A 17,355-nucleotide genomic window follows, 5' to 3' on the forward strand; every position below is an offset into this window, starting at 1 on the left:
GCAAACTTGATAAAAGACTACCCAAGAATGCTACAGACAAAGATTGGTGATCATCCATCAATTAGTTCTGTAGAAATAGACATTTAACAGTATTTCTATTTTTAGCTATAGAGACCCCTAAAAGGGGCTAATCAAATGAATATGAGCAAACTTGATTAAAGACTATCCAAGAATGCTACAGACAAAGTTTGGTGATCTTCCATCAATTAGTTCTGTAGAAATAGACATTTAAAGGTATTTCTATTTTTAGCTTTTGCGGCCCCTAAAAGTGGCCAATCAAAATAATATAAGCAAACTTGATAAAAGACTACCTAAGAATGCTTCAGACAAAGTTTGGTGATCATCCATCAATTAGTTCTGTAGAAATAGACATTTAAAGGTATTTCTATTTTTAGCTTTTGCAGCCCCTTAAAGGGGCCAATCAAATTAATATGAGCAAACTTGATAAAACACTACCTGAGAATGCTACTGACAAAGTTTGGAGATCATCCATCAATTAGTTCTGTAGGAGAAGATGTTTAAAGGTTTTTCTATTTTTAGCCCTAGAGACCCCTAAAAGGGGCCAATCAAAAAAATATTAGCAAACTTGATTAAAGACTACCCAAGAATGCTACAAACAAAGTTTGGTGATCATCCATCAATTAGTTCTCTAGAAATAGACTTATAACGGTATTTCTATTTTTAGCTTTAGCGGCCCCTAAAAGGGGCCAATCAAATTAATATGAGCAAACTTGATAAAACACAGCCCAAGAATGCTACAGACAAAGTTTGGTGATCATCCATCAATTAGTTCTGTAGAAGAAGATGTTTAAAGGTTTTTCTATTTTTAGCCCTAGAGACCCCTAAAAGGGGCCAATCAAAATAATATTAACAAACTTGATAAAAGACTACCTAAGAATGCTTCAGACAAAGTTTGGTGATCATCCATCAATTAGTTCTGTAGAAATGGACATTTAAAGGTTTTTCTATTTTTAGCTTTTGCGGCCCCTAAAAAGGGGCCAATCAAATTTATATGAGCAAACTTGATAAAAGACTACCCAAGAATGCTATAGACAAAGTTTGGTGATCATCCATCCATTAGTTCTGTAGAAGAAGATGTTTAAAGGTTTTTCTATTTTTAGCCCTAGAGACCCCTAAAAGGGGCCAATCAAATTAATATGAGCAAACTTGATAAAAGACTACCCAAGAATGCTACAGACAAAGTTTGGTGATCATCCAACCATTAGTTCTGTAGACGAAGATGTTTTAAGGTTTTTCTATTTTTAGCTCTGCTGACCCCTAAAAGGGGCCAATTGGAATGACATGAGCAAATTCAAGTGTGACTGTCACAAGGATGCTTTAAACCAAATTTGAAGTAAATCTGTCCAGTAGTTTCGGAGAAGAGGACGATTGTTGACGCATGACGACGGAAGCCGGAGCATCCCCCTTTGATACTAATAGCTCACCCTGAGCCTTCGGCTCTGGTGAGCTAATAAAAGGCTGATTTATCAGAAAATAATATTTCAATTCAATTATTGAAAAATGACAGTAACAGCCCAAAAGTTCTCAATAATTATATTACTGAAACTAAACATCAGGCAAATTGAAAACAAGAGCACCTCATGCAGTACTAAAACTTCTTAGTTAAAAACCGGGCACTTCTCAAAAGATATTGCTTTCAGAATTATGCCCCTTGTCTAACAATAGAACCTTGTCATGATAAGCAAGTATTCCAAGTTTCATGATTAGAACTTTTAAAATGTTGGATTAATTGGCTACATTAAAGTTTTTGCATGATGCCAATGATGACGACGCCACAACAATCATTATAGCTCATCTTCTTCAAAACAGACAAGTTTATATCAACCACAGACAGCCTTTAATCGAATCCAAAGTGTATTCATGATACTGATATATACAATTTGGCATTAAGTTAAATCAATTAAAACATGTTTTTTTAACATTGACCATAACTATGCTGAAACTGAGTGAGTAGCTTATATAACCATTATAGAGTCAGGCTAGCCTTTTGGTGCATGAGGCCCTATATTGTTAATGGTTGTCCACGTAATGAATTCAGTAAGTTAAGGGTGAAAATGTCACTGTCACATAATAGAACCTTTAAATTTCCTAAGGATATAAAATGTGCGCGCAGCTGAAAAGAACTGTGGCAAGGTATTTCTAGACTTAAAGGTTCGAAGCTCAGTCAAGCAATACATTTCTGTTCACACTAGTGTTACAAAAAACAGTTATAAACATACTTGTTAGTCACTAGGAAGACATTTTTCTGGTCTTTAGTTACTACAGCATGAGCTACATAATCATCTGTCTTGTAAAACTTCCCTTTCTCTGTCTCCTGTAAACATACAAAACATAGTAAACATACAAATGTAGAAAAATATACAAATGTAGAAAAATATACAAAAACATACAACTGTAGAAAAATATACAAATGTAGAAAACCATAGAAGTGTAGGAAACATACAAAGACATGTATAGGAAACATACAAATGAAGGAAATGTACCAATGCAGGAAGGAAACATACAAATATAGGAAACATACAAATTTGAAGAAACATACAAATGTAGGAAACAGCAAATGTAGAGATCATACAAATGAAGGAAACATATCAATGCCGGAGGGAAACATACAAATGCAGGACACAGATGAAGGAAGGATACATACAAATGTAGGAAACACACAAATGAAGAAAGGAAACATACAAATGTAGGGAAACATACAAATGTAGGAAATATCAAATAAAGGAAAGAAACATGGTAATGTAAGAAACATACAAATGGAGGAAGGAAACACACAAATGTAAAAAAGTGCATACAAGTGAAGAAACCATACAAATGTAGGAAATATACAAATGAAACATACAGAAGAAACATACAAATGTAGAAAACATACAAATGTAGGAAACAAATTTGTGGACATAATACAATCATAAACAAATACAAATATAATCATCTGTCTTGAAAAATTTCATGTAGCCAAGTGGTTAATATGTCAGACTAGTAATCTAAGGATCTTTAACAGAGTGGGTTCAAAACCCATCAGGGCCGAGCCGTTTCTTTCCTTCATCGAGAAACTTTACACACATTACTCAGTACTGATTGGTTCCAGGAACAGATTCAAGAGTGTGTCTATAAGCTTATAGCTTCTTACACAATCAAACTAAAATAAATTCTGTGTAAACTAACAATTTCATACAGCTTATAAATACATGTAACAGAAATCTGTCTTCAACAATCTTGTCGTATTTATTATTTTCCTATTGCTATAAATCTCAGATTCAGAACATTATGCATTTGAAAATATATGTCTCCATGTGGTATTTGAACTAACGGCCACCATCTTTCAAGCTAATACTGATCAAATGTTTAAGGCAATTGTTCTTGTTGCAGATAAGATGAAGACCACTCTTGCTTAACTTGAATACTACATGAACATCAACAAAACACGCTAAATTTCAAGGACCCTTGGACGATTTTATTGGCTAAAAATAGATTGAAATAACTGGGACATACCAATAGTATTGCATAGCCCGCAGCCTCTGCTTCATTGTACGGTCGGATGACCTTGTCTTTGTGGAACCTTCGAGGTGGCCGTAAACGATGAATTTCACCAACATTTTCTGCTATCCTGAAATATTAACAATATCTTATAAACACATGTAGTTTGTATGATACATTTTGATTAACATGTTCAACAAATTTAACTTTGTTCCTAAATATTTACTACCTTTACAGTTGAACTTCATAACCACAAAATAGTCTTTCATGTTTAGGCTTGGTTGGTTGAGTTTAACGCTGCACAAACACAATATAGGTCATAAGGTGACTTTCAAGCTTTACTGGTGGAGGAAGACCTCAGGCACAAAAGGGCGCCTGAGTAGAACCACCGACGTTCGGTAAGCTAGCTGAATAACTGTATCAAATGTAGAATCCGAAGTCGCTGACGCGGCTTGAGCCTACAGTGGTGAGAGGTAAATGGTTAGAAGTTAAGGAACTTATCCGAGCCTTAAGGTATTGGCTTGAGCAAATGTTTGAGGTAATGGCTTGGGCACAAAATTAATACATTGAGTACTGGTCATTCATATTTAAAAGTTAGAATAGTTATTTTGTATCTTTGAGAATCAATATGACACTTTAATAATATATAAAGACATCACCAAATTTAAACCAAAATGTTTTATTCTCCAATCAATGAAGCCAGTTACCAATGTGTTTATAGATAGACACGTTAAATTATGATCGCAGATTTACAAATATTAACTTGCAAAATATAGCACTTCAATTTACTTTACCTCTTAATTCCTTCAAAAGAGCTACTGGCAAAGTCTATAACACCACTTGTAGGTCTGGTTACCACACCGACTAGACCTTTACCCACGCCCTTAAAGAATCCCTCCACTCCTTCTTTCTTGGCACCTTCAATAGGCTTCCTCACAATTCCTGTGACTCCATCAAACACACCCTAATTATATAATACACATATACATGTATATTAAACTATTCACAACAAATTCTCTCAACAAAGAAACCCAAGAAAAATGAGTAACACTAAAAAAAGTGTTGGTGCACCAAACAAACTACCGTATTCCGGTTTATACCAGACAAAGGACTTGAATGATTAAAATGCTAAAATTTCACCTGCTGAAATGCATTTTAAAGTTTCTAATTCAGCTCTCCAAATTGATTTATACATGTTTATGATAATGAATGAAAATGTAAGAATCAGCAAAAAAAGCGATCTTCATCTACTTTATGATCATGATATATTTTGATAATTTTATATAAAAAGAAGCCAACAAGAATCTTGATCATTTAACATCGAAATTCAATCCAGCATCTTATATTGAAAATTTGTTTCAAATTTCAATACCGTAGCTGCCTATGAGCTAGGTGAGCTAAAAATAGTAATTAGGGATGTTTTTTCTTTCCTTTTGGTTCGGTTTTACATCACACCAACACAGTATAGGTCATATGGCAACTTTCCAGCATTACTGGGGGAGGAAGACCACAGGTTCCCATCTGAGCATAAATTCAGGCAAACGCAGGCACCTGAAAACAGCCACTGACATTCCGTAAGCTAGTTAGATAGCCCTCTCACATGAAAGAATCAGAAGATGCTTGTGCAAATTAAGGATGTATTAATGATAAACTCACCATGACTAGACCTTTACCACCTCGGGCGAAACCTTCACCAACATTTGCCGGTCTTTTGTTCATTGCCTCTCGTCGTTTCTTCTGGTACTCGTCATCTAGTGTTAGAGCCGCCAGACCTTTACCTAGGGTACCAGTGATCCTGGATACGGCACCAGCAGCGCCACCTGGTAACAAAACAGGGAGTGTGATAATTGTCGCAAACAAATCACCCAAGCACAAAGATTTTAAACTTATATAAAATCTTTAAGTTTCAGATTTTCCCCTTTTGGTTCTGTTGTTTTCAGTTCCAGGATCCAATGGAGGTAAGAATTATAAAACATTCCATATGGTTTGGTATTACCGTGTGACAAGTCTATTATTATACATGTATATTTTGCTTTATTCATGGTGGACGACCTGATGTGTGTTAGTTCAAGCTGAAATGGACAATGGAAGTGTAGAACCACTAGCTAGTTGGATAGCTTCCTCACATGAATGGAACAAATTAATTGACAAGAAGGTATAACATATAAAAGAATTTTTCAGGTTAAGTTAAAATATTGGTCCTGTCCATTTGCTTGTGAGTCGGTATTTCTTGTTGCTGCACATAAATAAAGATGACCTGTGTTGGGCAATTTTCTTTTTTATTAGGTTTTGATCCATACTGACATTATACAGGCCATAAAGTGACTTTAACTACCATCTAGTGTCGTTTCCTCCCATAAAGTGACTTTTTCTGCTTCAATGGCATATAGAGACTGCAGATGTTCCCTCCATACATTTATGCATAATTTCAAACAAATGTAGAAAATTCAACAGACACAATGCCACCCTGCGCTCTTTGTCTGACAATAACTAAACCATATAATTACATACAGAAGTATATACATACCAACAGCATGTCCAAACAAACTTCTCACTCCTAGAGCAAGACCTTCAGCAAATTCCTCTGGTCCTTGTATAGCACCCTGCAAATAATATACATTGATTGATAATTACCAAATCAAGACACAATAAAGACAATTACAAGTTCACTACCTATTCTCAGTGCCTGACAGTTAGAAAAGGGGCATAACTCTGTAAAAAGGAAACTCAGAGTTATGGGACCTGTGTCCATCATGTTTAAGATAATCACAGAGAACAAGTGTGTAAAGTTTCAACCCATTCCCTTCAGCAGTTTTAAAGATACCAACTTGCAAACAAAAACTTAACCAGTGGGTGTGATGGCAGCCAATGCCAATTACAGAAGCCTCATCTATTCTTCAAATAGTCAAGCTTATTAAATGTGGTAAATTATCTGTATATATATAGTTTAAACAGATCAAATGATAGAATCAAAGAATGACTCATCTGAGTGAATAAATGAAATTTAAGGTTCAAACATACCTGGTAAGGTTCATAGAAAAGATCTTCCAGACCCTCTGCCATACCACGTAACAGACCAAACGGATTACCTAGAACATCTAGACCCAATACCAACACATACATCTGTTTTATTGCCTGAAATCAACAAAGAAAAAAAAACACTTTATTAATTACAAGACAAAATAACAATAAACTGTTGAACATGACATTCAAATACAAGAGGGCCATGATGGCCCTGAAGTCGCTCACCTGTACATAGGCCCCCGGAGCGGGGCCAGTTTAAAGCCCCGGGCTTTTATTTGAACAAACTTGGTAGACAACCATTAGAAGATGTTTCATGCTAAACATCTAAGGTCTAGCTCGTTGGGATTTTTAAAAGAAGATTTTTTTAAGTTTTTTCTTTACACATGTAGTTAAAAACAATGACACACCTGGGGCCAGGGCCAGTTTTGACCCCAGGGCTTTTATTTGAACAATCTTTGTAGACACTTACTAGAAGATGTTTCATGCTTAATATCTAAACTCTAGCTATTCGGGTTTTTTCAAAGAAGATTTTTAAGTTTTTGCTATACTCGTATAAGGAAAATCAATGTCCCCAGGGGCGGGGCCAATTTTGACTCCAGGGCTTTTATTTGAACAAACTTTGAAGACTTCTTACACTCTAGCTATTTGAGTATTTTCAAAGAAGATTTTTCAATTTTTGCTATAGTTTTACACATATAGGGAAAATGAATGACCTCCGGGTGAGGCCAATTTTGACCCCAGGGCTTTTATTTGAACAATATTTGTAGACAATCACTAGAAAATGTTTCATGCTTAATATTTGAACTGTAGCTATTTTGGTTCTTTAAAAGAAGATTTTTTAAGTTTATCCTGTACACATATAAGGCAATTCGGAAAATCAATGATCCCCAGGGCCGGACCAATTTTGACCCCAGGGCTCTTATTTGAACAAACTTGGTAGACATCGATTAGAAGATGTTTCATGCTAAATATTTTAGCTCTAGCTCTTTTGGTTCTTTATAAGAAGATTTTTAAGTTTTTACTATATGCATATGGGGAAAATCAATGACCCCCTGGGGCGGGGCAAATTTTGACCCCAGGGCTTTTATTTGAACAAACTTGGTAGACACCCATTAGAAGATGTTTCATGCTAAATATCTTAGCTCTAGCTCTTTGGGTTCTTTAAAAGAAGATTTTTTAAGTTTTTACTATATGCATATAGGGAAAATCAATGACCCCCTGGGGCGGGCCAATTTTGACCCCAAGGGCTTTTATTTGAACAAACTTGGTAGACACTCACCACAAGATGTTTCATGCCAAAAATCTAAGCTCTAGCTCCTTTGTTTTTTTTGAAGAAGATATTTTAAGTTTTTTCTTTTGGTTGCCATGGCAACCAGAGTTCTGCATGGAATTAAATTCTTTGAACAATTTTCAAAGGTGACCACCAAAGGAACATTCCTGTGAAGTTTGGATGAAATTGGCTTAATGGTTTATGAGGAGATGTCATTTAAAGTAAAAGTTTACGGACGACGGACGGACGAAAAGCGATCACAAAAGCTCACCCTGTCACTTTGTGACAGGTGAGCTAATAAAAAAAATATATAATACACAAAACAACTAATTGCAAATACATTTGATAAATAGCCTGTTTTTAGTCCAGAAAGTACCTTGTGGTTATGGTATAAGCCTATCAAACCTAGGGATCGAGGGTTCAAGCTTTCAATGCAATCATATAATATGTTCAAATCAAAAGGTCTTGCTTTTCATCTCAACATATATTTTTCTTGTAAAATAGAAGTATTTTCCTTATTTTTCCATATTATTTCATTTTGATTTTAGTTTCTCAGCAAGCAAACTTTTATTAATGTACAGATGGCCAATGACTTACCTGTCCAGCATAATGTGTGGTCATTTCACCAACCAACATTTTATTGTTGTAGAATGTATGTTGTCTTTCAAAGAAACCAAGTCTGAAAAATAAACACAAAACCTTGCAATAAAAGACCAGGGATCACTTGCTGTGTGGGTTCAAACCCTTCAGGAGCAAGCAATAATGATTTTTATCCATGAAAATTCAGAGCCCATAAATTTGTTGAAATTACATAGCTTAATCATTTAAATTATCATACACTACAACTACTTTACCATTAAATACACATAATGAGTGATCTGATACAAAAACTATAACTTGAAAGACATTTTACAAGGACTACATCAAGCATTATTAATGCTAGCTGCATACAAGCAGATGTGTGCCATCAATGTAACATCTGGCAAGTTTTCACTAACATTCCATAAGTTTTTGGGTATCTTTTAACGCAAGTTAAGACTTACACAAAACGTAAATTTACGTTAGTTGTGTTTCACTAAACAGAACATGCAATTTACGCCAGCAATAAGTGAGCATAACTTTAAGTTTAAACTAATGCAACTGCGTAGCTAAGAAAGTTTAGTGAAAGGCAAATAAATACGTAAGTTCTGCTTATGCAAAAAGTTACGTTCAAACTCAAGTTACGATAACGCAAGTACGTTAGTGAAATGCAAGCCTGGCGTCCTTGAAAGACTGCCTTGTTTTACCTGATTCTATACTATCAGCTGGTTATTGCTAGTATCGTGATGCTGATCCCTTCAACTTAAAATGGATTGTTCTAAACAAAAGCGGGACTAGTCAATTACATTAATACAGCTCAGTAAAGGCTGAAATCATTCTCCAGTATGTTTAACAATTAAAATTAATTTTTAGAACTTACTTGAAGACAACATCCTGTACGTCTGTGAGGACGACGCCCACAGATTGTAAGAACACATTGATCACGTTAGAATGTAACTGTGTCGGTTTACCGTCACCTCCTCCGCCACCTTGTAGGGAAAAGCTCAAGTGTACCTGTAAGTTACATAATAATTTTGTAATAATGCAGGTAATGCATGTCTCAAGCAGGGGTGTCCATGGCCGAGTGTCTCAAGCACTATTCTAATAAAAGACCTTGTTTGTATGTTTTTTCGTCTTTTTTTTTAAATGCCAATTTCAATCAGTTTTGGTCACATTTTGTTAGTCAGTCTACATACCATGCTTTCCTAGATAACTAACCAATAACCACCAATCTCTTTGCAAGTCACAGACTACTTAGTCCACATATTTTTGCATCAGTAGCAAGAGACAAATGACCATTACACCCAATGTCAGAGATTAATTGTCACAGAGAAATTTTACCCTACCTGAAGATATCAACCAGCAACCCCTGCTTATGACTTGTATGTTCTCCCTATTCAGTTCTGAGCTTAGCGGGCAAACTATGCCCATTCATTAGCCAAGAAGGGTGTAGGGTCAATATAGTATGTAGCTTTACCTTTATATGGCACCTGAGTAGAACCACTGACATTTTATAAGCTAGCTGGATAGCTTCCTAACATTAAAGAAACCAAAGTCTCTGTCATGATTAAAACCCACAGAGGTGAGAGGCAAGTGGTTTGAAGTCAACAATCTGTGACACCCTCATTAGAATGATATATCAATATAATGTAATTATAGTATTACCTTTATAGGTGAAAGATGAAGATAATCATAAAACATTTTTTGTTCACTTGCTAGATAGTATAATTATAGTATTACCTTTATAGGTGAAAGATGAAGATAATCATAAAACATTTTTTGTTCACTAGCTAAAGACACGCCCATCGTCGTGATCAAATCTTTCTCTGTCCTCTCTATATCCTCTTCCATAAGTTGTTTCTGTGACGGAAAAATATATACAAAATTTGAGCCGTGTCATGACAAAACCAACATAATGGGTTTGCGACCAGCATGGATCCAGACCAGCCTGTGCATCCGCGCAGTCTGATCAGGATCCATGCTGTTCACTTACCAACTCTATTACAAGTAGAGAAACTGATAGCGAACAGCATGGATCCTGATCAGACTGCATGGATGCGCAGGCTGGTCTGGATCCATGCTGGTTGCAAACCCATTATGTTGGTTTTGTCATGACAAGGCTCAAATATATTTCTTTAACGGCCCTTACAGCCATAAATATGACATTTACACACCTCACAACAAAACTATGTTTTTAATGCTTTTGAGAAATCTCTCATTTTCCAGATTTTTTACTATTCTATTATCCTATCCTTTAAGTGGTCTTAGAAATGTACATTCTTAACAATACATATTCTATTATCCTATCCTTTAAGTGGTCTTAGAAATGTGCATTCTTAACAATACATACTCTATTATCCTATCCTTTAAGTGGTCTTAGAAATGTGCATTCTTAACAATACATACTCTATTATCCTATCCTTTAAGTGGTCTTAGAAATGTGCATTCTTGACAATAGATATCTATTATCCTATCCTTTAAGTGGTCTAAGAAATATTCACACTTGACAATATATATTCTACTATCATATCCTTAAAGTGGTCTTAGAAACACTTGACAATACTTTGACTATTTAAAACACTGCCTTAATCTTCACAAAATCTAGCATAAATCTGGAGGGTGTGTTGTTTTAATGTTGCTATGGTTACCTCTTGATCTCTAGAAGCCTCCTGGTCAGAACTGAACAAGTCGAGAATATTGTTGAGGAATCCTTGATCTACCTTTACCTGCATCTCTTGTATTAGCACCTTAAAATATCTGAAAAATATCAAAATTTGATAATTTTCTAGAACACTTTCACTGCTGGGATAAGTACTGCATAATCATTATTATTTGTGTGGCATGTTTTTTGTGGATATATTTGCATATTTTGACTTTCTTTTGGTACTTTACCTAAACTGCAAGTCTGTTTGCAATGCATAAATTACATTCTTTCTTCGTTTCACAAGAGTGGCGGCATGGCTGAGTGGTCAACGTGTCCGATTAGAGCTTTAAAGACTGCTGGCCACGTGGGTTCAAAACCTTTCAGTGGCAAGCCGTTGTTCCTTGTGCTATAAAGACTGCTTGCCACCTGGGTTCAAGACTGCTGGCCACGTGGGTTCAAACCCCATTCAGTGGCAAGCCGTTGTTCCGTGAGCAAGAGATTTTACACTCATTGCTAAGACTACTGGTTGGTTTCAGGAAGGGATTTGAGAGTGTTTCAATAAGCTTACAGTTTCCGACATAATCCAACTTAAATAAATTTGTATAAACTAAAATATAAGCATAATGTCTTGTTAATGTCACAAAACTTACTTCATTTGTGATATGTTGCTATGCTCGTGTTTCCTTAACATCATACTGATCTCTGTGAATGGTTTTGGAACTGAAATATAAAAGGAACAGTATAATTACTACAATAGAATTATAATTTGGGAATCAAGCAAAATAGAAAAATATTACCTTTAGCTTGCTGAGAGGGCTCACATTAGCTTTTGAAAATAACTTGGTACCAGGCCAGAAGTCGAGTGCTGGTACTAAGTACTTTGACACCTGTTCATTTTCAATTAGAGAACAATGGATAAAATTAGAAAGTTAAGCAGGCAAAATTTTCATATGCATTTCTCCACCCACAATAAAATTACAACATTCTTATATTTTAAATGTTCCTATTTATAACAGTACATCTTCATCTAAAAAATAAATATATTTTTGAAGGGGGTGGGTGGGTTTAACATCCCTGCTCGCACCAATACTCTAAAGTCATATGATGATTTTCGCTTTACTGGTGGAAGAAGACCTCAGGTGCCTTTCCATGCATTATTTCAAGCACAAACAGGCACCTGAGTAAAACTATCGTATTTAACTACCATTCAAGCTAGCTGGATATCTAAAATATATAATCCCGTATAGAATTATCAAAATTTAACAAATTTTTCTACAAAATTTTTAATACGTTATATAATGTTATATTACCACTTTCAGCAGCAACAGATTTTGGAGGTGGCATTGGTGATATAACTGTAGGGAACACTGATCCTGCCAACTGGTTATCCAGCTACAAGCATACAAATATACATAGGTATATAATAATTATTTTTTTTAACATTTCCTATAGAAGGACTAATAAAAGAAGCTTATTTTTATCACATATTTTATGAATGTAATTTAGAAATAACGTTCTTTTTTGTAGAACATCGTTTTTAATATAAAAATGTCCAATCAATATTAAAATGGCCGATCAGACATTTTTTCTTCTGTATCCTAACTTAATAATATCCGGCTTGTTTTCCGACGCATTTAATGTCAACATTAACCATTAGCTTGCTGGTGACAAATTAATTCTTACTTAATCTCAAATTCTTTTATCACAATTCAAAATCTGAATTCTTTTTTCACAAAGTGATCTATTCTATAATTTGGTTTTAAATAACAACATTCTTATTCCAATGTACAGTGATATTCCTATATTCTTAAGTAAAACTGTTTAATACTGTTATGAATGGTCTAAAATAGACCAAAAATACACACAGATTTCAACAGTTGCCCGTACATACCTGTACCCTGTTTATTTTAGCATGAAACTGGACTTGATGTGGGGACGTCTTGTACTGTACCCAGATACCGTCCTGGAAACTGCGGCGGATCATACGCTTATTTGGTTTGAACATCATCATATCTTTAAAGTTAACCTGTATAATAAAATATCATAATAAACATAAATATAGCACAATGTAGTTTGCCTTGTTTGTTTCGTTGGTTTCAGAGCAAGTTTAGTAACATTTCAATCTAAAAAGCTGAAAGAATTTAATGTATTCCAGCAAATGGTCTTCACAATATAATATGTTTATTCTTAAAGTGTATAAAGCTATATATTGCAGTATTTATCACAACATTTCTACTGTATGACTATCGCAATAAGGGCCGTTTTTGCATATTTTGACTTTTTGGTAATTTACGTGCATTGTATAAGCTGTTTGCAAAATTGTGAAAATTACTTTCTTTACTTAAGAAATAATATATCCCAAACTGTGATTTTATCGCTCAATAACATCACTGTTTGGAGTTCGGATGCGAGGAATTATATCACGAGGGCGTAGCCCGAGTGATATAATGATGCGCATCCGAACGACAAACAGTGATGTTATCAAGCGATAAAATCACCGATTTGGATATGTTGTTTCGATTCTAACACGACAACAACACATAAATGCTGCCAAACCTGATATTAACCTAAACTGCGCCTGATTTGTTTCCATACTTATTTTCAGTGTGTCACATTTTAGTGGTTACGTCAGTGTATAATGATTACGTCATATGTCTAAATATAGAATGTCAAACTGTGATTTTATTGCATAATAACACACACTTTCGGTTCTTCTATGTTCAATGGGGAAAAATGCGGGTCGTGTTAGAATTTTTCTTTGTTCACTTCACAATGTTTTACAAATAATTACATTTTTAAAATTTCCATGAAAATAAGCATGAATCTGGAGGCATGCTGCTTTTACAGTAATCATGTGAAAATGGCTTTTTCTGAGAATCTTGGCTCAAGTCTTTTTTTTTCTCCTTTTTTTTGTATAACAAATTGTGTATAAATAGGAAATTGATATCAATTTTGAGTGCATTGCTGTAGAATTATGCAAGGTTCAAGTTCAAAATGTGTAGGAATATAATTGCAAAGGCCAATATGCAAATAAGAAAGAGAATTGATAAAAATATGTTGAACTACATTGAGGGTAGAAATAATTTTCCTGATGTTATTTGGTTTATTGATGTTAAATAATATTATAACCCATTTGTTTTTAATGCTGTGCATACATCTTGCAATAGTGTGTATGACCACCCTATGCTTGATAGGGAATAGTGTGAAGCGTGTTAGAATATGTTTTTACCTCCATTTTGTCAATACGCAACATATCTGGGGGAGTATGTCCACCTAACTTCTCTGTTTCATATTTCTGGTATGCTGCCTCCAGGCCCAAACAATTCTTCAAGTTAAATGCCTTGTATCTCTTCCTCTTCTCTTTCCCAGATTATACCAGAACTAAAATATACCAGATTATGCTAGAACTAAAAATATACCATATTATGCTAGAACTAAACTATACCAAATCATACCAGAACTAAACTATACCAAATCATACCAGAACTAAAATATACCAGATTATACCAGAACTAAAATATACCAGATTATACCAGAACTAAAATATACCAGATTATACCAGAACTAAAATATACCAGGTTATATCAGAACTAAAATATACCAGATTTTACCAGGACTAAAATATACCAGATTATACCAAAACTAAAATATATCAGATATTTACCATACCCAAGATAAACCAGATTATACAATAACTTTAATATACCATAACTAAATATACTAGATTTTACTGCTGCATTTCTCTTTTCTTAAGGGTTACTTTATATCTACATTAAACCCTGGACATATCTCCCTATCAATTGGAGTCAAATCAGGAACATATTCAAATCTTCAACATACCTTGTTATTCCAAGGAAAGCCACCTCTTGTTGTTTATAGTTGTTAACCAATGATAGTCCCATTCCTTGAATGTTTAAGTTGATTTCCTGCTCTATCCTCTCTAACTCTCCAGCCTAGAAAAATCAACAATAACAACAATAAATTTATAATTTAGTATTATCATGTATTAATATACAGTCTAACTCGCCCATACAACCACGTGTATTAAGCGACTTTCGTCTTATGCGACCACTTTAAATTCCCCTGATCATTTTCTCTCTATATCTTTAATGTATTAAGCAACTTTTGCTCAATGCCACAGGTGACCACTAATTAGTCGGCCTTTCATTAAGCTACCACTTTTAGGATTAAAACACGGATTTTACTGCGGACAAATTCTAAAACCATAATGTTCATTTAATAATATCATCACATCAAAGATTTTTACCAAGTCACATCATCATATCTTAATACAAAATCATGTCATCCAATCTTAATATATTCATAAAATAATTTTTATATCATATCATAATAATTATATTCACAAAATCATGTCATCATACCTTTATGAAATCATGTCATCATATCAAAATACATTAATTAACTCATGATACCACATTTATATATATTCATTTACACATTATATTATATCTTAATATATTCATGTCATCATGTCATCATATCCTATATATTATTCATCATGTCAACCATATTAATATCATATCTCAATTGCATGTATATCATCTGAAAAGATTTATGAAAGTAAATTTCTGATATGCAGTCAAAATATTAAAACCTTTTACTATTACTTCATTTATCATATTTCACATGTTAATATATTTGAAGCAGATTGAAAGAGGGTCAATTATCTGCTAATATAAAGTGAGCGTTAGTGCCAGATTTCTTTTAAAAGACAGACTAAATTTGATCTAACTGGAAATGTTTCAATAGAACAAGGTTGCTCCCACATTCTACAGGACAGTGTTATGTATATCCACCCCGCACCTAATATGACACAAACATTCATACAATTATTTTTTTGTTATTATCCCTTTTTTAATACAGACAAAATAATACTTTCATTTTTCAACATGATCCTTACCCTGAAAAAACTTTGTGCCCTAAGTGTAGTAACAGGCTAACTCGTATCAAAATACAAATGTATGATAGGAGTTAACCCGATACTGCACTAACAGAACAATTATTGACAAGTTCCATAACTCTGCTAATTCATGTCACATAACATAAAACTAGAGATCAGACAAACAAGGGTAGATTTAAAAGAGGTAAAAAATACAAAAAAAAATAAAATCAAAAGCCATTTTAAACTTATTTTACTTTTGATTGATAATGATAATCAGTCTCAATTTTTTCCAAAATTTCCAATTTATTGTTCTTAATGGTACACAAGTGCACGTTTATTTATGGTTATCTATCTACCCAATCAAGTCATTTTTATAATTTTTGAGAATTTCACATAAAGAAGGTGAAGTCCAGTAGTATTTTATCTGAAAAAAATCACCCCGTCTTATGTGGATCTTGACAAAAACTGCTGTTTTTTAGTTAAAATTAGGACCCAGCCTTATAAGAAATCCGTCCTATCGTTTAGTACATATGGTAATGTTAAACTTCAAACATATTGTTGACACATACTAGTATATGCCAAACTACTTTGCCTATTTTAGATGAGAAACAAGTCATTTGAAGTTCTTGATGATGAAAAGACATTTAAAACATAAGATAAGTTAATAAGTTCTGTTCTAGGAACAAAATTCTTAGATTTTATGACTAAAAGCAGAAAAAATATTAATATAATTTTAGGAGTGACTAGAATTTTTCTTCTATTTAAGTACTTTACAACCTACAAAATACTTATACAAAAGAAAAGGTACCACTATGTTGAGTAAGACAATGCTGTCAGTCACCAAAACCAGTGACCTTGACCAGCAAATGTGACCTTTCACCTTGTGACCTATTTTAAATCTACTACAAATTGTTCAGGACTATTCTTTCTAAGTAAGACAGGATTTTGCTCTAAAAACAAACTACTGTTCTAAAAATAACCTATTTAACTTAGTCTTTCTTGTCTAAAAAACTTAGATTAATCACAAAGCAAACACTACAATGAAAGAAGATGGTGTAAAAAAAAAAAAAGACTAGTGCTTGTCAAATAGCTGACACACGTCAAATTGTAGTACAATAAACTCGTGTAAAAAAAACTCGACACACTTCAAATTGTAGTACAATAAACTCGTGTAAAAATCTCGACACACTTCAAATTGTAGTACAATAAACCTCGTGTAAAAAACTCGACACTACAAAACAACACAAGATGCAAGAATATCATTTTATAATACTGTATATCCATTATGAATCAGCACCTGGGTAGAACCATTAATGTTTTGTATGCTAGCTCGACAGCTTCCGCACATGAAAGAATCCAAAGTCCCTGGCAGGATTCAAACCTACCATGGTGAGGGGCAAGTGGTTTGATGTTGCACTTATTCATTATCTCTCTTGT

At 34.0% G+C, this 17,355-nt stretch overlaps 1 protein-coding gene across 1 annotated transcript in view; it reads right to left on the minus strand.

The window, feature by feature from the left end:
- LOC132742166 (intermembrane lipid transfer protein VPS13C-like) overlaps nt 1–17,355 on the minus strand; it is a 54,655-nt gene that overhangs the window by 14,254 nt on the left and 23,046 nt on the right. Inside the window, 16 exon segments of the mRNA XM_060730494.1 lie at nt 2,241–2,335; nt 3,514–3,628; nt 4,293–4,462; nt 5,155–5,318; nt 6,026–6,101; nt 6,520–6,633; nt 8,390–8,471; nt 9,252–9,385; nt 10,112–10,231; nt 11,020–11,128; nt 11,666–11,735; nt 12,326–12,407; nt 12,907–13,041; nt 14,245–14,375; nt 14,482–14,501; nt 14,856–14,968. Coding sequence (XP_060586477.1) covers nt 2,241–2,335; nt 3,514–3,628; nt 4,293–4,462; nt 5,155–5,318; nt 6,026–6,101; nt 6,520–6,633; nt 8,390–8,471; nt 9,252–9,385; nt 10,112–10,231; nt 11,020–11,128; nt 11,666–11,735; nt 12,326–12,407; nt 12,907–13,041; nt 14,245–14,375; nt 14,482–14,501; nt 14,856–14,968 — 1,730 coding nt within the window.

This window comes from Ruditapes philippinarum, unplaced genomic scaffold (assembly GCF_026571515.1).
Source record: "Ruditapes philippinarum isolate M1 unplaced genomic scaffold, ASM2657151v2 ctg1133_1_1_1_1, whole genome shotgun sequence".
In the NCBI taxonomy this organism is placed as follows: Eukaryota; Metazoa; Mollusca; class Bivalvia; order Venerida; family Veneridae; genus Ruditapes; species Ruditapes philippinarum.